General features: G+C 35.9%; 2 protein-coding genes across 2 annotated transcripts; one reads left to right on the top strand and one right to left on the bottom strand.

Moving 5' to 3' along the window:
• The first annotated feature begins 6,048 nt into the window (after window positions 1-6,048).
• Window positions 6,049-14,491, top strand: LOC143594760 (protein ALWAYS EARLY 3-like). The gene is made up of 16 exons (XM_077073998.1): window positions 6,049-6,090; window positions 8,241-8,339; window positions 8,447-8,509; window positions 8,670-8,747; window positions 9,177-9,345; window positions 9,504-9,700; window positions 10,235-10,550; window positions 10,939-11,016; window positions 11,205-11,416; window positions 11,965-12,021; window positions 12,174-12,413; window positions 12,497-12,675; window positions 13,181-13,463; window positions 13,546-13,764; window positions 13,839-14,221; window positions 14,307-14,491. Exons 1-15 carry the CDS (start codon window positions 6,049-6,051, stop codon window positions 14,019-14,021), a joined length of 2,415 nt encoding a protein of 804 aa, XP_076930113.1. The 3' UTR covers window positions 14,022-14,221; window positions 14,307-14,491.
• Window positions 14,492-21,142: 6,651 nt separating this feature from the next.
• Window positions 21,143-21,595, bottom strand: LOC143594751 (protein SRC2-like). The gene has a single exon (XM_077073990.1). The coding sequence runs from the start codon at window positions 21,593-21,595 to the stop codon at window positions 21,143-21,145; it is 453 nt and encodes a 150-aa protein (XP_076930105.1).
• Between the last annotated feature and the right edge of the window lie 679 nt (window positions 21,596-22,274).

The following is a 22,274-nucleotide window of genomic DNA, read 5'->3' as shown; positions in this document are numbered from 1 at the left end:
ATCCTAAGCATATTTCTAGGACATTTCTAACGACCTATCTTAAAACCTTCGGCTTTGATACCAGTTTGTCACACCCTAACTAAGCCCGAAATGTCGGGGTGCGAACCGTTGGTTCACAACTCACAAGATACTATCATGTAATATAAAAAATGACAATATTTATTAATTCATTTATTTCAAACTAATATATCAAGTGCACAAGTTACCAAACATAACAATAATAATCCAAAACAAATAAATAATCCAAAAACAGAATAATAGAGAAAATATTATTTATTTTATTGTTTAAGGTCTTTCTATGCGTTCTTCACCTTAGCTTACATCAACTGGTAACATGTGTATGCGTAGAAAATAAAAATAGATTTTGTCAACTTTTTCATGATATCTATCTATATTACCTATAAAACAACAACATATTATGAGGACAAACTGGTAATAGATCACTTATTTTGTCTTTTATTGAGAGACGCCATTAAAAATGAATGTGGTTCACCGTCTCTCACGTTGTCATTAACTTTCCGGCGACTTCCACTTCAACTGTCTCTCTCCCTTGCGCAACGCACTCTCACATTAACGACGTGATCTTTCGTTCACCCTTGACATTCATTCCACAGCGACCCTTTGGCTACACTGAGATTGATGATATCCCAACCAATCGTCGATCACAAGCTCCAATAGCACGTTGTTCGATTCACCCTTCTTTGTTCAATGGATCGATATGTGATTTCTGATTAATGTTTTAGGGTTTTATTTTAGTTATAACTTAAGTAATCAATCCATGATTAATCTTAAATAAATTTTGGGTTTATTATTTGTTAAAGATTACATAAACCTGCAACAAAAAGGTAATTGGTTGATTTTGTTTCATCTCTAATTGTTAGTTTTGAAGTTGTGGTACTAAAATTTAATGTGTTTCACGCTGGCGACATTCCAAATCATCTCTGGTGACTTTAATTGCAATTGCGTGCTTTAAGCCCTTCACACTTTTCTATCCTCATCGCCTATTTTTGAAGGTTCTTGGTAGCGATGATTTCAGATTCTATACCTTAGATTGGCTTCATTCACTGTGTACATGGTTGTTTCATGTAACTGTTGAATATTGTTAGAATATTGGAGAAACAATGCTTAAAGTACACACAATACCTAATTTTACACATTGACTTAGTCAGTCTTTTTCGCTACGAGATTGTGAAAAATGTTCTCTTTCAATTTGCAGTATTAGAATGCCGATTGCCGAAGATGTATGTTGTGCGCCTTTGTAACAGTAAAGAAGTTATGGATGTTGTTGAAGATAATGTGGGCAAAAGGGTTTTGAGAGAACATGTTAGTGGGTCATTTCGAGTAAGAAATAATGCATATTTTTTGTAGCTATAAACAGTAAGTTGATTTTCTTTTTAAAAGTTATGAAACTTTTTTTAACGCATGATCATTGTGTGCAGGTATGTCTTGATGAAAAGGTCAAGACAAAGTTTTAAAGTCATTTTATAAAAGCTTACAATTACAAGACAAAAGGTTACAAGTGGATATTAATACATGTGCTATTTGTAGAGAGTGATATGAATGTGTAGAGAACTTGAAACCGAACTTAAGGATCTTGTAGCACAAATTAGGATCCAACATTGAGTTCCTTGCATTAAAAAACTCACCATTGTCTTGTATTTAGCAGTACTTGATGCTCTGGTTCAAAACTCCCAGGTGCCATAAAGTTTCGATCATTTGACATTTTATAGTTAATCTGTAAATAAAAGTCAAATATTAGACTCGTATAACTATCAAAGATCTTGTTTTAGGGTCATGGAGACTGCTTTGGAAGCTTAACGTTGACGTTTTAGCTTCCTGTATTGGTATTGATTTTTACTTCCTTGTTAACATTTGACATATAGATGTATTAAGTTCTTAATGCATAAATTTAACATTTTTGTTTGTTAATTGGCAGGGAACATCACCAGGAGGAACTGCAAAGTTTGAGTGAACGGGTCAACTAGTTCTTTGCATCCTGCAAGGAAAAGAGGGGCGAGTCCACTCGCTACAAACTTCGTTAAACTCGCTACACCTGTTGAAAAGCGGTTGACTTTGGGAAGCGTGTCAAAAAGATGTTTTCAGAACGGCACATGGGCGATAGAGTCGCTGCTGTATTAAATGATGTATTGTACACTGCACACTAGCATTGGTTCAAATGTAAACAAATTTATTTCCAAATGAAAAGTCTATTTGACATTTAATTGTCAAATCCAAAAAAAATGGCATCTGAATGCAAGTCGAGTAGACTTTTGTTTTCTACAATTCAAATAAATTTGCATCTAGTTATAAGTTGATTTGACTTTTATTATTCAAATTATCTTATTACAAGGCAATTGGAAATGTTACATTATTAACTTTTTGGAATACTAAACTATACTGGCTACAAAAGTGATTATGCAAAATGATGCTACTTTGACGAACCAACCCTCTACCGACCAAATCCCCCTTCTGTCCCCTCCGTGAAGCGCGGGCTCTTCTGCTAGTAATAATATATGTAAATAAGCAAACAAAATAATACGAGTAATACTCAATCAAACCGTTAGTAAATAATGTGTCAGTTGACCATTGCCATGCGAAACGGGCGTTGGCTACTGTGACAGTCGTATGATATACTATAATGTGATTATGATGGACCTCTCCGAATGCGATCAAGTAAACACTTAAACAAGTAGCAATTAACATTTATTTGAATACACACAATATTTGCGTTTGCTAGTTTGTGTATATATATAATATAGAAATGTGAACTAAATACGCATATGTCCCCAGATGTTACTAGAAATCAGTAAAATAAGATGGAAATGATATCTCACCTTATTGCTTAGGCGAGTGTGCAAGAAATAAGAATAAAAGATAATAAAATAAGCGAATCATCCTTTAATGCATCATCTGAGATAAACTGAACAGACCTGAAATTTTGAGATAAATAACTACAATTAAAACCGAGAACGTAGCCACTGGAATCATTCCAAATGGATGTTTAAAACTCCGGTTATGAGAAATTTAACGATTAAGCGAGCAGGTACTGATCAGAATCCGAACAGCGAGTCGGAAGTCTGGTTTTGGTCAGTTGCCTTAAAATCTCTTAAAAATAAAAGTCTTCTGGACCGAAAGTCGGTTCCAACCAGAAGCGATAGAAAACGATTGGTCAAAGTTGTTACCAATATACCCTTAAACGGTTTAGAGTCAAATTGACCCATCAATTCCCCTCAATCTCAGAAATTGATTGAGGGTTATTGACTAATGAGTAATAATGAACAACTTAAAGTAAACAACTTACCCGAAAAGCGCTTGAATCGATGGAGAAACGGAGTCAAAGGCCGGTAATATAGCAAAGTCAACACAAACACTTATAACTTTGAGTAAAATAGCAAGAACAAAGGTGAAATCTTATGCTTAATGAGGGTCACGGCTGGGAGAGCTAATATTAGGGTTTAGGGAAGAGTTTGACAGATGATTAATGTCTTGTTTGTATAGAATAGGTAAGCACAAGTTAATTTTAGTTAAAAAGCTCGCTTAAGTAACCGAATCTCATTTAATGGCTAAATCAATTGAAAACTCATCAAAATTCATTCTTGTTGAAGGGGTTAATGAATGTGGACATGTATCAAGTATAGAATAGTTTTCTTAGGGCTTAAAACATGCGATTCGGTCAAAAAATAACCGATTTTGCATTAAAATACAAACTAGAAGCTAAAATAACAAAGATGAGCTATGCAGACATGTGGGCATGCCATGGGACCTACTCACCCTCCTTGGCTGCGCGGCGCGGCGTGGTTAAGGTGGGGGAGGTTTTGTGTTTTGGCAATTTTAGTCCTTGTGCTTTAAAAGATGTTAATTTTTGATATTTTAGGGGTTTTTAAGCACTAAATGACTGGTTTGAATAGCATAAAGGGTATGAAATGAAAATACAACCATAAATACTTATAAATGCATGATTTTACTAATGATAAAAATCTGAATTACGTTCGCAAGTTGATAAAACAAATATGAATATGATTACAAAAGATCCGAAATGTTACACATATTGTTTTCTCTTTTTACATTTTTGAGCATCTGATAATTGTTTAGGAGACATAATAATTGATTAATAGATTGCTAAAAGCCTAAAAATCAAATACAATATAATAATATAAGTTTTTCCACAATTGACCAGATACTAATAAAGAATATTTATCACTCAAGTAATTAACCGTTATATACTGTAACCTATGTATAGTTAAAATCATTCGACCTAATAAAGAATACTTATCACTCAAGTAATTATCCAAATATCCAATCGTTCGATTGAATAGCGGAACAACCATAAAATAAAATAATCAAATAGTAAAAATTTAAAATCATACCTTGGTGAGTCACTAAGTTAGCGTGGTGGTGGCCTGTGTTCTGTTCGGTGGCTCCAGTGGTGGAGTGCCGGAGATGGTTGTGACTGGTGGTAGAGAACTAAAGGATGGGGAACGAGAACAACAAAACGTCGCCAGAGCCCGACCTTATTTTGATCGACGTTTTCTATCTTTTTTATTTGATTGATGATTATTTCTTTTCATTACAGATTTTGACATTTTGGTTCCAATAACCTAAATTTTTTCAATGTATTATGAATAAAAACAGTTTTTAGGCCCGACAATTCGAAAAGGGATCAAAATCCATTATAATACATAAGAATTATTTTTTTTAATATATATAAAATTTTTGGCCCCAACAAAGAAATGTCTCGACTGAGGGTGTGGCTCGCACACCTTCAAAGGCGGCCCTGTCTATGTGTGTGTGTGTGTAGGGGAGATTTCTTTTGAAAACCACTTTGAGTTTCAAGAACTTGATAGAACTCAACGTAACATTTTTTTTTGAATTTTTTTTACATATACGTAATATATGTAGGTTACATGTACGTAAAAAAATTATAGAATTTTTTACACACCGAGTCGATTTTTTACATATGTGTAACGGACGTTTAAATTAGTGTAATCACTGTACATCTTTATTCTCTCTCATACTTAATTTTTAATCACATTTAATCTCAACCACATAATTTAATCCATTTAATTAAATGTGTGGTTAAAAATGAAGTTCTTAAGTTCTTAAAACTCAACAAGGTTCTCAACTTATCCCTCCCATATATATGTGTGTGTGTGTGCGCGCGCGCGTGTTATAACAATATTTCTTTATTAAGTAATAGCAAACATAGACAACCACATTGTTACTTGACTCATTGTTTAGTCAAGGAACGAGTGGGTATCATTTGGGCCAGGTGATGTGCCGTAAAGAAGTTGTGTAAACATAGTAATGAGCATGAAGTTCAACAATTCGTGATGTAGATTGCGCCTTTGAACTGATTATTTATATAAACTATTACAATTAGAAAATAGGCTAGAAATTCTACTAAGGATAAATGAATGTAATAACATGAAATGTACCTTATATCCAATTTAACTAATCAAAGTACCAGGCAATCATAATCTAGGATGCTAAAACTTTGAACAACATTATAAATATAATATATACACTAGTCAGTTTGACATGAGAATTGAAGTATTTGAAAAGATCGTCACACACATATCCATAGTAAAACTTGTACAATACTCCTTGCAAGCAAATGACATTCAAAGAGCTTACATCCTACAAACTCAAGTTATTACCTTTTCTTGAAATGCGATTTTGAAAAACGAATCCAAGCAAATTCTTGGTTTAAACCTTGTAGAAAGAAACCAAAATCTCAAACAATCAATTAGACAACTTAAATCATAGGACAACATAATCTGTTGCAAACCCTAGACACTGTCAATATCTACATATGAAATTCTGCCAATTAGACCCCATGACTGCAATTGCAAGTGGGGAACCTCGAACATGTCGTCTTCCGATCCATCCACGCCATGCAACAAACATCACCATGGAGGAAACCTTACCATTGGCGATATCTAAAGTCGGAGATAGAAAAAAGTGCACGAGTACACGTTGAAGAAACACAAGTCCGAACTGGATAGTCCGAACTTATGTTTACCCCAAATGTGAGTCTATTGAGTAGCAATGACGTCAGATCCAAGCTATCTGCCTGCAAAACAGATCACCGTGAGTCTCGTTATGGGAAGGACACGATGGGGGGTCTTCCCGTAACCACCCTCTGGCGTGAGAATAAGTACTGTCCTGATTGGAATAATCAATGAAAGTACAAATATATTGCGTAAGGCTTGAGAGTGTGTATGTGAATGAATACCTGAAGTAGATGAAGTCGGTATTTATAGCCGAAAGGTGAGGGAAGGTGATTGGTGGAGTTGTCACTATCGTAATATTTTTTTCTCAACTGAATGGACACGTGTCGAGCCACTATTGGACGTGACAGCCTGGACCCGTCTGTTATCTGTGCACGTCGTGGGGCGTCCATTACGTGTCCATGTGTCATCTTTCCATTGGTCGATGTCGCTATCAGGTGGTCATGGAGGAATCTTCTAGAAATAGTTTGTTACAACTGCTCTTCCATATCACGTGGGGATCATGCGCATTATGAGTCCCTTGCGTTGCTTGCGGGTTCCTTCCGCGGATGCTCATTAGTAATCTGCGGGTTATGATGGAGATCCGCGCAGCGTTTCTTGTGATGAACTATGGATGACTTTGCTGGTCACGTGTTCTTCCCGCGGATGTTTATTAACGATCCGCGGGTCGGATTGGATATCCGCGAGTAGCTCTACTACCCTACCTCTATACACATCAACATTGACAGCCAGATCGGAAACCTCCTTGTAAATCATCTATAATCCTTCCAATTTCATCAGAGATGTATGTGACATAAATTCTAGAGTGAAGAACTATGATAAAGAAATATGAAAAGAGGTAATGCTTAGGAAGCAGACATGTTGAAAGGAAGTTGGAATACGTGACAAAAAATGCGTGCATTACAAGATGGTATTCAATGCAGTAAGACTTGTAACTCTAGCACAATAGCAATATGTGAGTATTACCAAACTTACCATTAATATATAATCATTAGAATGATTTTATAGATACGTACATCATTTTCTATATATACTTTCTACGTGAAACAAGTTTAGTTGTGCCCCAAGGGCCAAGAGGCTTGAACTTTAGGTCGACTTTGAGTTGGACTGATGCTTGGGTTATAAATAAATTCAAAATTCAAGCTTGTTTAATAGACTAAAGGCCGTGGAACACAATTTGCCAATGAAAGAGTACATGTGGCTGGCGGTGCCGACGGTTTTTGTTTGAAAAGGACGATGGGGTTTTGGTTCGGTTATTTAATAATATTATATTTTATACTTTTATTACATATTAAAAAGTTGAATAAAAGTTTAATTTTATGTTTTATATTATTGATAAGAAATTAATGTTTTTAATAAAATTAAATAATTTTACTTATTGTTATTTTATTTATATGTATTGGATGCAATTTTATTTTTATTTTTAGTTGTATTAAATATATTTTTGTTAAATTTAATTTTAGTTATGTAATATTATTATTTTATTTAAAAAAAAAGGAGGAAAACAATGAATTGATGACCATTTCCATAATATTGTAAAAAATAGTTAAGTAGAAAACGATGGAATTTCCTAGTGTTTGAAAAAGAAATAAAAAAGAAAAGAAAAGAAAATTTGAAATATATATATTATGTTTGAAAATAAAAGCAGAAAAAGAAAGGTGGTGACAATTGACATAGGAAGACAGTGGTGTCGTTCTGAATTTGGTTTTGGCGGTTGATGCTGCCTTTGCCCCAATTCAATTGAATTCCATCCGTTTATAATTAAACTGAAATCGGCAGTCAGATTCAGATCAAATGACCACTCCACTACTGCTTCTGGTAATCACTCTCTATCTTTTTATTATTAATTTAGGTTTTCCTGGTTTTTATTTCAACCTAATCGAAAACTGTTTAGCTTTTTAGTTTGTAGCTGCTGATCTCGCTATTCAGAACCATTCTATATTTCTACATTTCATTTCATGTATTATTCATTTTACATGATGGATCTGTGGCACCTGCTGATGATTTCTGTGATAAGTATTTAGTTTTCATAAAATCTTCTCATTCTCTATTTCCTTTTTCAGGGAGATCTCATGGGCCCACCAAGAAATATTTAGTATTTAGTATACTTACTTTAATTATTCCTCTTCATATTGTAACACATTGATGCTCTCCCTTTTAGTTGTATGTTATTGCTGATCTATCCAAATCATTATCAACTGTTAAACTCACAAGCAACATTATTTGCAGAAAAAGAAGTTGTCTGACATGTTGGGACCACACTGGAGCAACCAAGAGTTGGAGCATTTTTATGAAGCGTATCGTAAGCACGGGAAAGACTGGAAAAAGGTCACCTAAGTTTCATTCAATTTTCAGTCGGCTTAATATCTTTGTTAGTTGGTTTGGAACTTGTTATGGCATCTACTTACGTTTACATACTATATGCATATATCTAGGTGGCTGCTGTCCTCCGAAACCGCTCTGTGGAAATGGCGGAGGCTGTTTATTCTCTGAATAAAGTAATCATACACTCTTATTGAGCTGTTTTTGTGACCTCATGCTTCAACATATTTTGTTTCTTTTAATCTCTGCACATGGATTTAATATATTAATAGAGCTACCGGCTACGCATTCACTTCTTTTGCTAATTAGTATTATATCGACATTTGGAACTTTCAGGCATACTTATCTCTTCCAGAGGGCACAGCCTCTGTTGTGGGCTTTATTGCTATGATGACGGATTACTACAGCAACATGGTAAGATTTCAAATATGTTAATTTACGAATGTCTCCAATGTTTTTGCTATGATGACGGATTACTACAGCAACAGAGGGCACAGCCTCTGTTGTGGGCTTTATTGCTATCAAGAAAACTTAATTATATATTTTCTTTCTGTACATTATATATGTGTGTGTTCATAGAGGGCAGTTTTTTTATATTTGGAAGTTACTAATGACCGGGGGGGGGGGGGGGTAATGATACTATAAAATGCAGAATTTCATTCCACTTAGCTTTGGGTACATACACAAACATACGCATGCATGTATGTATGCGTTGAAAACAATTTGATTTTAGAAAGGCGTTGCGCACTTTGTGTTCTATCTAATCTACCAACAATGTTCTATTAGGCACCTTGCTTGTCAAATTGGATTAGTGCTGTTAATTTATTAATTGTGATTTTTCAGGACGATAGGGATAGTGATCAAGAAAGGAATGATGGAGCAGGATCATCTCGGAAGCCTAAAAAACGCACGCAGCGCAAACTTCATGAGGTTACATATTCTCGGTTGCATCCGGAGGCTGTTCCAACAGTCTTTGGTTGCTTGCCATTATTAAAGAAGAAACGCTCTGCTGGTAAGTGATTTCTGAGATCTCAATATATCAAATAATCATAATTGGAATCACTTTAATGAGAATATTCATACATCTTTATTGTGATTTTTAATCATTTAAGTGGTTTACAGATACGTTTTGAGACAGCTTTTTTTTTTTTGTTTTTTTTGAACTTATAGGAACCCGGTCTCGTGTTGTTGGAAAACGGACCCCACGTTTCCCTGTCCCACATTCATATGGAAATGTTAAGAAAGGCCTAAAACCGAGGGAAAATGATGATGAAGAGGTTGCTCACAGTATAGCAATGACACTGGCAGTGGCTTCTAGAAGATCTGGAAGTCTGATGTCATCGCCTAGTCATAGTGCTGAAAGAATGGTAGGTGCTTTATCTTAAATGACTAATGCTAACAATATCAAGAAATATGAGACTTAAGTTTCAATCAGCTTTTTTAGATGCTTACACGAACTCATAAATGAACAAGGTTTTCTTGTTCTTTGTTCCTTTACGTGCATTCATTAAAAGTATAAAAGAACGGTTCAGGAATGTAAACGAACGAACATAACTAAACATGGTGGAACGGACATAACGGAGCTAAATCCAGACTAAATGGTCATATGCCTGTAAATTTAAATAATATACTAATGAACGTAAATGAACGAACATAAAACGTAAATAACGAACATAAATAAAAGTAAACGAACAAAAGTTACAAACATAAATGTGTGAACGAGGCATGTGTTCATGCTCTGCCACTTAACTAAATGAACAAAATGTTAAAGTTCATATTCGTTCATTTATTAAATAAACTAACATAAATGAACTTTTAGCCTAATAATCAGTTTGATATAAGGTTTATTTTCTTAAAAACAGAAAAGAAATATGAGTGTGATTATTGATTTTTTGAAACAGTATGAAGAATCAGATGTGGGTAGCGGTTGGTTTGTTGATGATGATGACATTGAAGGTAGCATGGAAACTGATAATACAGAATTGTCTCGAGACAAGAATAAGGAAAAAGCTAAGGCTGTTTTTTCATTACATGATAAGAAAGGAACACATGGGAGAAAAGTAAGAGTTGATAAAAAAGAAAACACACATTTAGATTACACACGAGAAGCCTGTAGTGGTACAGAAGGGCAGAATTTAGGTACTATACAAAGAAATTTTAATATTAAAGTTGCTGATGCAAGACCTTCAGGATATTCTCATGTTTCCAAAAAAAGAGGTAAAGTAGCTTGTATAATCAGTTCCAAATATACCTTTCATTTTTTTGCTTTCAGTTCTATTAGTGTGATAGAATTCTGTTAAACACATAATGCAAAGCTATTATTTCAATGGTCACCGCGGATGCCCATATTGCAGGTATGGTTCTTAAGTTGATTAATAATAGTGAGGGTAATTTTAGTCATTTCACATGCACTTAATTGGGAAAACTACGCCTATTCATTCCAAGGACCATCCGCGTTACACTTTAGAAATACTTGGGAGCATAATGCGATTTCTCAAACTTGAGGACCATAATTGCAATATGCACATACCACAGGGACCATCCAAGTGGTTAACTCTTAAACATACTTTAAGCTTCTGACAAGTTCATCTTTGCTTCTTAGCAGATGAAGATTCTGCCTTTGATGCACCGGAAACTTTGGCAAATTTGTCTTTGCTGATTTCTCCCGAAGGAAACGAAAATGGTAAGATATAGTCACATGGAAGAAATTTGATTAATACTCTTTCTTCTGTTACTTATCGAGCATAAATTGGATATATTTAAATTTTAACCTTCAGATGGTAAGATTTTGCTTATCTTGAAGTTTGAACTCAGTTATTGCTGATCAAATTTTTATTAACTACATTTTATATTTTTGTATCCCCTATGAAGGAAAAGACGAAACTTTTGATGATTCTCGATTACTGCTAAATACGCCTGCAAATCGCCGGGGAGAGAAGCGTAACGGGAAACAGTTGATCTCTAGATCAAAGGTTGCTGATCACAAACTTCAGACATCGGCTAAAAACTTGGTTGACGGCACAAATGCTGCTTCTGAAACAAAGGTTCCCAGAAAGAGACAAAAGATCATGGCATTTAGTAGAGTAAGCCTGTGCATGAAAATTTTATGTTGAGCTGGCACAATGGGTGCACTGGGTAATGATTCAAAACGGGTAATTGTCAAAATAGTTAAGAAATCATTTTATTTCTTAACTATTAAAAAGATTTGAGGAGGTTATTTCTTAACGATTCAGTAAAAAAGATTTGAGGAGGTTTTTTTTTTAAATTACGCTTTGGTACTTTGGAGTTTGGACATATTACACCGCTTTCATGAAAATTTTATGTTGAGCTGGCAAAAAGGGTGGGCTGGGTAATGGCTCAAAACCGGTAAGTGTCAAAATAGTTAAGAAATCATATATTCATATTATTTAAGTAAAAAAGATTTGAGGTTTTTTTTAAAAATTACACTTTGGATACTTTGGACATATTACACTGCTTTCCTCTCTATCTACTTTTGTTTTACTTACCCGTTTGGCCTGACCTATTAAGAGATAAAACACTTTATTATAGGGTAGACATCACTACACATTATTTTTACTTTCGAGTAACTTATGGCATGATATATCTGATGCTAATGTGATGCTTATATCAGGTTTCAAAAGCTGAAGCTTCTGTTGATACAACTCCCAGAGAGTCTGTTGAGGCTGAGGTATGCTTAAAGAATTCTGCATTTTAAATATATACTTGCTGATAATCTTGTGTATTGTACACTTCTTGATGGTTCGGGGCGTCATACAACTTTAATCCCAACTTTTATTTGACATAATGATACTTTATTAACTCTCATTGATTGTATTGTAGGCTACTCATGCAGCACAATTGGTCAAAACTGGTCACCATGTTTCTTCTAGTCTTCACTCAAGAACAAAATTACATGTTTCTGATATCAAACCGTCTAACACATGTACCAAATCCAGAAACAAGCGTAAAATGTACAAACCAAAGGCTCTTGAAGTTTCTAATTTATCTAATGTAGTTGTAGGCAAGTCGAAGTCAAACCTACACTTGCCTTCTCACAGTCAAAGAATAGACAAACTTAAGGTATTTTTCTGGCACTTTCTGTATTTGTATTAACTTTAGAAGGTTTGATCATGTTAGTTGACTTTGTGACATTCCATTTGCAGGGAGAGCTTTCTAATTGTCTATCAAATCCACTAATGCGAAGATGGTGTACATTTGAATGGTTCTATAGTGCAATAGATGAACCTTGGTTTGCCAAAAGGGAGTTTGTAGAGTACTTGTATCATGTTGGTTTAGGTCATGTTCCGAGATCAACCCGCATTGAATGGGGCGTAATCAGAAGGTATCTGTGTTCATTAGTTTACGTTTATTTAAGGCTGTTCGTTTATATATTCATTTAATTCTTTAGGTACGTTACAATTCAGTCTAATTTTATGAAAATAAAATATCACCCATTATAATTTTGTCTAGTTTATTAATATTATAGGCTTAACAGATTTATGTTCACATTTACTTTTAATTGGTGTTCACTCAGTTATGTTCGTTTATCTATGTTTAGTTATGCTTGTATGTTTACGTTTAGGAGCTGTTCTGTTCATTTATACTGTTAGCGAACGAACATAAACAAACATGGACATTTTCATTTTCTATATGAACGAACAGACATAACCGAAGACGTTCATTTTTTTTAACAAATGAACAGAAACAAGATAATGCTTTCCGTTTATATGTTCGTGATCGTTTATTCGGTTAAAGTTAAACGAACTAACATGACCATTTTCCGTTCATGTTCGTTCGATTCATTTACACACCAATTTGTAAGGATATTTTATATAACATTGTTGCAGTTCTCTTGGCAAGCCACGGAGGTTCTCGGGCCAATTTCTAAAGGAAGAAAAAGTCAAACTTAATCAGTTTCGGGATTCCGTGCTGACACATTATACTGAACTTTGTGCCGGTAGCCGAGACGGATTGCCAACCCATCTTGCAAGGCCATTATCCAAAGGACAACGCGTATTAGCTATTTATCCAAAAACAAGAGAGATCCATGACGGAACTATTCTGACCATAGATCATAACAGGTGTCGCGTTCAGTTTCATCACCCCGATCTAGGTGCTGAAATAGTCATGGTAATTACTGCATCCCTTTTTCACACCCTTGTATTTTACATATATTAATTTGTCTTTGTTAAATTATTTCATTTGGTTTCAGGATACTGATTGCATGCCATTAAATTCCTTTGAGAATTTGCCTGCATCATTGATGCCCAGAAAATCTATAGACAAATTCTTTGAGAGTTTAAACGAGGTCAAAGTCAATGGGTCGGGAAATGGACCAAGTGATACACTCTCAGATCATCTTGCAAAATTCCAAGCAAAAGAAGCTGATGTTGAAGCAATTTCCGAGTTGACTCGCGCTCTTGACAAAAAGGTGGCTCTAGTTAATTTCTTTATTATTCAATAAAATTACATGTCAAATATTAATCAGACCCCTTGAATGTGCAGGAGGCTGTAGTTATCGAGTTGACGCGAATGAATGATGATGTGCTGGAAAACCAAACTGTAGGTGATTATGCTCTAAAGGATTCAGATGCTTTCAAAAAGCAATATGCAGCTGTTCTGGTACAGTTAAATGATGCCAATACTCAGGCAAGTGTACCACTATTTCTGTTGAACCGACCCATTTGACTCGTACTAAAAGTCAACTTCCTGTTTGTCAGGTTTCTTCTGCTTTGTTTCGGTTGAGACAACGCAATACGTATCAGCAAAACCAGCAGGTTAACTTGGAAAAGGCGGCTGCTGACACCCAAGAGTCAAAATATCAGGTGAATGAGATTGTTGGGATATCCCGAACCAGGGCTCGTATGATGGTGGATATAGCTATACAGGTTCTTTTTTTTAATTTCTTAAAAAAATTAATGTTATATGGGAATGGATTCTAATGGTAATATTGACTGAATAATAATGACATAGGCATTGTCATCACTGAGGCTGAATCCAACGGTTGAGATTGACAAAGCTGTTGATTACATGAATAATTTGCTTACGTTGGATGATTCCTACATTCCTATTGCCTCCGGTCCACCTCATTCCAGTTTGCCATTGTATCAAAAGCTTGATTCAAATCCCATGATTCCATCAGATAGAAACAAAGCATCAGTTCCCTCTGATCTGATTACTCGGTGCGTTGCTACTCTCTTTATCATTCAGGTAAGACGATGAATAGGTGTCATGTTACGACCCATTTACATATAAAGAGGTGTGTAAACGAGCCAAGCCAGTGCAGGACTGCGCTCAAGCTCAGCCCGTTTAACTTACAGGAGCTCGAGTTAAGAGCTTGGCTGGTGTCGACCTCTATTTCTCGAGCTCAAGATCAGCTACTGTTGACCTCTATTCTAAAGCTAAACTTCAGCTCGTGTGTAATTTTTCAAGCTTGGGCTCGGTTTGATTATTTTTTATTGGTTTATATATATTTAAAATATTTTTTATAGATTAACATTGTATATATATTATATAGTTATTTTTATGATAATTTTATATTTGATAATAATTATTATATAAATATATATTTAACATACTTACACAAGTTATAAAACTAATAAACTCATTTAGGCTCGTGAGCTAGCTCCAGCTCGATAAGTGAAGCTTGGGCTCTGGCTTGTCTATTAAACAAACTTATATATAGGCATGGGCTCGAGCTCGCTTAAGCTTGGTGTGGTTCAGGCTGTTAACGAGCCAATCTTGAGTAGTAGTTGACGAGCAGCTTGGCTCGTTTACACCCCTACTTATAAACGGGCCCATTAGGGCCAAGTTTTTCCAATAACAGAGTAAATGGGTCAAAAATAAACTTGAGATCTGTTTTGACATTTACTAAAACTAGAGAAAATGTGTTTCGAGTCAACCCACTTGGGCGACTATTTTGACCCATTCATTTATCTCGGTTCCATCAGGGTCATGTTTTATCTTTAGCAGAGAAAACGGGTCAAAAATAAGCCTCACCCTCGGTTAGAAATGTACTAAAAGTGGAGAAGTGTTTCGGGTCAATCCAGTCAAGCGTTTGACCCGTGGTCTGAGTTGGAATCTAATATGTGGTTTATGCATGGAAAATTCAGAAATGTACAGAAAGACAGTTTCCTTCAGCTGAAGTTGCAAGTATACTGGATTCTGCGGTTTCCAGTTTACAACCTTGCTCTGCCCAGAACCTGCAGGTGTACGCCGAGATTCAAAAATGCATGGGGATTATCAAGAACCAGATTTTAGCGCTCGTACCCACCTGATCCAACTTTTCATCTTATGTAAATGCTCAATTTGACTGGGACTAGATTTCTGATTTTGAAAGCTTTCTTTAACCTTTATAGCGGGATATATTCTACCGAATTTAGTCGGATCTTTATGCACAAATACACAGTTTGTTATATTCTGAGTACGATGATGATGATGATGATTTTCAAGACTCTTAGATGAAGTGATTCATAAGCATCAAATACTATACCAAAAGAATTAGATTAGTTGTGATGCCTTATTTGAGATTTTTACTGACTATATTATTAAGATGTCCTTATGGTGTTTATAAAATTTAAATCCGTGCATCAAGATAAATAATGAACTCAAAAAGAATAAAAACATTTTGGAATTTTGGTTACACATACCTAGATAGTCGTGCACAAATCGGGTATTTTTAAAACCCGGAACCGGGTAGGAACCGGTTTTTTTAGGAACCGGGTACAAAATGGAACCGGTTCCTGTCAGGTTCCGGGTAGGAACCAGACCCGACCCGGTAGGCAAAAATCAAGAACCAGTGGAACCGGGTAGGATAGGAACCGGGTCCGGTTTATACCTGAAAACCGGTTCCACCGGGTTTTCCTTATTAAAATCAATTTGACCGTTGGAAACCGGTTTCAACGGCTATATTACCGTTTTTAGACCGTTGGAACCGGTTTTGAATGTTCAAACACCCCCACACATACTATATATAGACATACTAGGTTTAGAACTTGTTAACCAACTCCCCTAACTTGTTAAACACTTCTATTACTTGTTAAACCACTTGTTAAACCATTACCAATGGCAACAAATGACGAAGTTGTTATGGTTATCGATACCCTGAGATGCCCCGAGGTTTGGGTTCACTATGACTTGTGTGCTATGACCGACACATAGGAGATGGCGCGCTGCAAATACTGTGGCAAGTTTTTGAAGGCGGGATCGAATTCCACTCTTCGTAAGCATACCAATAAGTATTGCAAAGAAAAAAAAACATTTAGATGCCAAAAAAGGAGAAGCCGTACAAGTCAAGCCCCCGCCGCCGGTAATAAAGCTTGATGGTCGTAGAGGGCGGGATGAAAACAACGAATAATGTTTGTTATTTTTAGTTTTATGTTTAATAATGTATGTAGTTAATCATTTTGCAACAATGTTCGTTGTGTTATAATGAAGCGGTTGCTAGTTGTTCTATAATTATATATATGTTCAAAAGTTAGTTTAAGACAAATTTTTTATTTAACACAAACAAATAACACTTTAAAAGCTTGTTACATTAGTTAATTGATTCGTGTTACATAATACATTTTACCAGAACAAATAAAAAACATACAAATTAAAATTCGTCAAACTTCTTCGACTTCATCTTCTTCACCCGAAGATTCTTCTTCCATCTCTTGAATTGGACGTTCAAGTGGTATTTCGTCTTCAAAGTTCGCCTTGTCTTGTATACGATCCACCGCGTCCAAATGATCCTTTAGGCAAATGCACATCTTTAAGGACTCGGGAGTGAGTTTGGTTCTTCGCATCGATAACATCCTTCCACTAAGTGAAAAAACCGATTTCGAAGTAACCGTTGAAGCTTGGACGCTTAGCAAGTCACGAGCCATGGCGGAAAGAATAGGAAATTCGTTTTGCTTTCCTTTCCACCATGCCAAAATATCAAGGTTGCGAACTTCCTCGACCGATGCACCTTCTACATAGTTTGCTCCACTATATCGCCCAAGTTCGCTTGTTAGTGTGTTACCCCTTTGCCGCTTAGCTGCCGACTCACGAACCACATTCATCATGTTTATAAGCTTGTCCTTACATGGCTTACTTGATGTTGCTTGCCTCACAAAAGTCGACTTTAAGCTTGGATCATAAATTTTGAAATAATGATCATAGATTTCTTGAAGGGATTTGTTGAAAGAATCCTTTGCTTCCGTCGACGACATCGGATCGATCTCGTGCGCACCCATGTTGTCATATATTTCCTCGATCAACGCCTCAACCCCGGCAACATTCAAGTAGGGGTTTAAAGCGGCACAAGTAAACATGGGTGGTATTCCCTCAAAATATTTTAGGAATTTCTTATTCATTGGGTAAAAAATATGCTCGAAAAGATTATTTTTGTTTTCAAACTCTTTGAAATTCAATGAGATGTATAATTCTTGTAACACTCAACAACTAGTAGGATAGTAAACCCCCGAAAATTTAGTTGTTGCGGTTTTGAAAATATCAAGATACTCCAAGAAATAACCGATATTATCCCAAGCACCGTTGGGAAACATATCGGCCTCGCAACGATCCACAAGCGTTCTATGAAACGATTGTAAAGTTTCTCTTTGGGAAAAAGCACAAGCGAACATATTACAAGTCGAGTTCCAACGTGTTGGAACGTCTCAATTCGGCCCCAAATATTTTCTATCAACCGACTTGCAATAGTTTTTGTATTCAAGATGTCTTCTTTTCCCACTTTTGAAAATATCTTGTAACATCAATCTAAAGAATCTCAAACCGCCTTCCATGGTTTCATTGTCAAGACCATCTTGAACAACCAAATTAATAATGTGGGCAACACATCGAGCATGAAAAAACTTTCCATAGCAAGGTGGTGAATATTTTAAATATAATTTGTCTACCGCCTTTGTATTGTTAGATGCGTTATCAAACGACATTGAAATTTTTTTTACCTCAAGTTAAAAGTCGTTATTACCTCATCCAAAATTTCAAACAATTTATCGGCGGTACGTGAAAACGGAAAGTTTTCAAACGCGATGGTGCGTTTCATCATTTGCCAAGAAACCAGATCGATCCAATGAGCGGTGACACAAAGGTACGATTCCGGTAACCCATGGGGTGCCGACCAAACATCACTAGTTAAATTGACACCCGTTTGTATAGTGTTAAAAAACTCAATTAAATCTTTTTTGGCACATTCCCACAACTTTAGACAATGACGTCAAAGAATGGTATGACTTACATAGGTGTAGCGCGGTTGAAGAGTCTCTCTAATCAAGGCCGTCAATTGAGGGTTATCGAAGTGGTTAAACAGCAAACCTTGTTGAATCACGAATTTCGCCATCCTATCGTGAACAGCTTTCACGTTGTAACGAAATATTGTCCAATCTTTACCCAATTCGGCTTGGACCGTGGTGGGAACTTCTTTCAACATTTTGCAAAATTTCTTCTCGATGTGCTTTTTTAAAGTAGAGTTTGAATTATGCTTTAAATAAGTGCCACACAATTTGCAACGAGCCTTAACGTCTCCATTAAGCAACTCAACCAAATCCCAATTCCGCCATACTTCTTTGTTGCGGTTATGAGGGATGATCTGTGCAACTCCGGTGCCATCTTCAGCACGAATTAGGTCAATAAAAACGGAATCGGTAGCCGCCGCCTTTCTTTTGCCCTTGTTTTGGTTTGCCATAATAACTAGTTATCAAGTGGTGGTGGAATGGAATTGAAAAAAATTGGAGTGTAAAGTGTAAACCGATAAGTTTTCTTAATGTTTTTGAGTTGGAGTGGTAAAACAAGTGATCATACAAGCCTTTATATAGTTTTTTTTAACTCAAAAACCGGTTCCAACGGCTATATTACCGTTGGAACCGGTTACAACGGCTATATTACCTATGTAACCGGTTACAACGGCTCCTTTTCGAAAAAAACCCGACGGATCCAGTTATTTCGGGTAGGAACCGGCACCGGGTTGGAACCGGAACCGGGTAGGAACCGATTTTTGGGAAAATATATGGATCCGGGTAGGGTTTTCCGGGTATAATAATACCCTAACAGGGTATGGGGTACATTGGGTACGAACCGGAACCGGTTTTTTTTTGTGCACGTCTATACCGAGATTAATTAAGTTATAGTAATTCAGCTTGGTCATACAGTTCCTTGTTATTGTACACGATTGGGCCTTGCTAGGCTATGCCATGTGTTGGTAGGTTGTTTTTACTGACTATATTATTAAGTCAAGTTGGTCGTACTGATGTTATTTTTGTGTGAATACTATACACGGTTGGGTTTTGAAGGATCCCATCATATCATTGTCATGTGTTGGTGAGTTGATTTGTCTACACAAATACACACCGGGTTATAACAAGTTAATTTGGTCCTACTGATCCATGTGTGTGAATACTTTATATAGTTGGATTTGTCGGGTCAATCCATGTGTTTAGACTAAATAAACCCACACGGGCCCTAACAACTTATTTTGAGCGTATTGATCCTTGTGTTGTATGCGAATATTATACATTGTTCGGCCTTGATGACCATGTGCTGGTAGGCTATGATTATATTATTGTGATAACCAATTAAAAAAAAAACGAACGAATTCATCTTCACAATATTTCTTGGGTCGAAAACGAGTGAATTTTGAGTGTGAGGTATCCACCATTTATACTATATTTTTAACAATTCTTTTTATTTTGTTTAATTTATGGCCTCAAAGAGCCGTTGCACGGTTCCCAAAACGACCCGAATAGCTGTATAGCCTTTTCACACTCGACAGCTCTCGCGAAAGAGCTTTTCACGTCCCTTGGCGTCGGTAGTGTTGCGGTGTATCGTATGAAAGCACTCTACTTGGCCGGGTGACGCCCCGGATAACACCCCATAATTGATAGTATAATACAAATGATTATCATAAAACATAAATAAATGATAAAAGCAGTAGTCACTAAATGAAATTAATCATCAATGATTGCTGGCCTACGTGATTGTGGTAAAACACTTAAAAACTTTATTTAAAATGAGAGAAGTTTTGGGTTTAAATCTTGTCGGTGACAAAAACAATAGGGGGTCCAGGTTGGGCTAGCGGGTTTTCTCACCATGGTGAGTTTCTTCCTAGGAGTGGAATGCAGATGATCTGGCGGATAAGTGGCTCGCCAATAATTCAAATGACCGTGAAAAAAAAAAACTAATCACGAAATATTTTAGAATTTAAAACAAAAGAGTCAGAACATATATCTTTAAATTTAAATATTAAAAGCACATAATCGATTAAATTAATTATCTATAAGTATCACAACTAAAAATACTCCATGCATTTGAAGCAAGTTTTTAAATTTTCTACAAGTTGTATGGATAAACTATATTGTCAAATCCGGTTTTTCTTAAACACTAAAATACCAATTCAAAGGTAATGAAACAATTAAGAGGATACCAAACAACCCTTTAGATCTAGACTTCCCGAATCCACACAATACAATTGATTTTTCATAAAAAATTGCAGTTTTTACCGACCAACATAATATATTGATATCACCGTGCAAGTATTCCATCCATCGAAATTTTATTTAACAGAATACACCTGAAACTTGAGCTCCACGTTAAAGATCATAAGAACATGACTATGAACAATTTGAATAACAATGTTCATGGTGCAGTACCCTAATACTTGTGTTACTATCATCTAACAAACCTATTTTTACAGAAAACCCTAATTCACATTTTCACTAAAAGTAAAAGAACAAAAAAAAAAAAAAAATCAAGAACCACGGCAACCACCATCATCAACCACCGGTCACTGCAATCACCCGATCATCTTCATCCCACATATTCTTTCACTAAAACCCCTGCGGTTTCCCGGTAAACGTGTCTCCAAACTCATACCAAAAACTCAACCCCCCATGCACTTTCCCGGACTTGGTTATAACATCATAACAACCACTCCTCAACTTGTTCTTGTTCCCATTCCCATCAATCACACCTCCCTCCATAAGCTCTTTGACCGGCACGTTGACTTCGCCCAAACACTTACTGCCACCGAACACACTCACTTTCTTGATCTTTACAACCAGCGTTTGTAACCCATTTGACTCCTCCACAATGAACTTCATCGGAAAGTTCCACGTGGGCTTGGAGTCACCGCTCTTGTCCACGGTCGTTCGGAGCCTTTGGACTTTGCCGGACCCGCCGGAGATGGTGGCCACCGCGTAGACGTCCATTCGCCCCATCAGGCTCGATTTCTTCAGGCCCTTTGCGGACACGATCACCAGGTCTAGAGTTCTGTACTCCATCTAATTCAAATATAAATCTTCTGCTTCACTCTTGTTCTTGATGATTCGGGTAATTAGGGTTTTGTTTATATGGAGAGTATCATGGAACCTTCAACGAATTTAACGAGAAAGTGATGGCACGGGATTGATGTTGTGAATACATATATACTAGCTTTGGAAACCCGTGTATTGCACGGCATACGTTAATGTATAAATTACAATAAATAATTTAATACAAATAAAATAAAAGATAATTAAGTCTCTTTATATTATGTAAAAAATGTATTACAAATATAGTTGCTTTATATCATCAAATGTATTTGAATTTTAAATCGAGAATGAGTTGTTCTACCATCGAATACATTAATGAAACAATGCCAATAAAAACATTTAAAACAATGAGGCTTTTTGAACAACTTTCATGTAGTTAAAAGCAACCTCAAATGTTTTTCACTAAAAGCAACATTTAAAATAGTGCCACTAAAAAAGCAACATAAAAAAGATGTAGTTAAAGTCTTTCACAAAAATGTTTTTCACTTCATACCCTTAAACCATAAACACTAAATCCTAAACCATAAACCAAAAAAGACACTAGATATTCATTTTTGAACAACTTTCATGATATCTCTTATACTAAATAAAAAACTGAAAATTTGCCTTTGACTTTTAAGACTTATTAAACATTGAATATTTGTAAAAA

Source organism: Bidens hawaiensis, unplaced genomic scaffold (genome assembly GCF_021521415.1).
Source record: "Bidens hawaiensis isolate Kalapana, Puna unplaced genomic scaffold, B.hawaiensis_p1.1 tig00001692_1, whole genome shotgun sequence".
Taxonomy (NCBI): domain Eukaryota; kingdom Viridiplantae; phylum Streptophyta; class Magnoliopsida; order Asterales; family Asteraceae; genus Bidens; species Bidens hawaiensis.
The sequence above is the reverse complement of the archived record's forward strand: the minus strand, read 5'-3'. Positions and strand labels throughout refer to the sequence as shown.

Excerpts from the sequence above, each read along its gene's own strand:
- LOC143594751 (XM_077073990.1), bottom strand. The coding sequence starts at position 21,595 with ATGGAGTACAGAACTCTAGACCTGGTGATCGTGTCCGCAAAGGGCCTG.
- LOC143594760 (XM_077073998.1), top strand. The coding sequence starts at position 6,049 with ATGACGTCAGATCCAAGCTATCTGCCTGCAAAACAGATCACC. Across the intron at positions 12,414-12,496 it reads AAAGAATAGACAAACTTAAG|GGAGAGCTTTCTAATTGTCT; the intron begins GTATTTTTCTGG and ends TTCCATTTGCAG. Across the intron at positions 12,676-13,180 it reads GAATGGGGCGTAATCAGAAG|TTCTCTTGGCAAGCCACGGA; the intron begins GTATCTGTGTTC and ends ACATTGTTGCAG.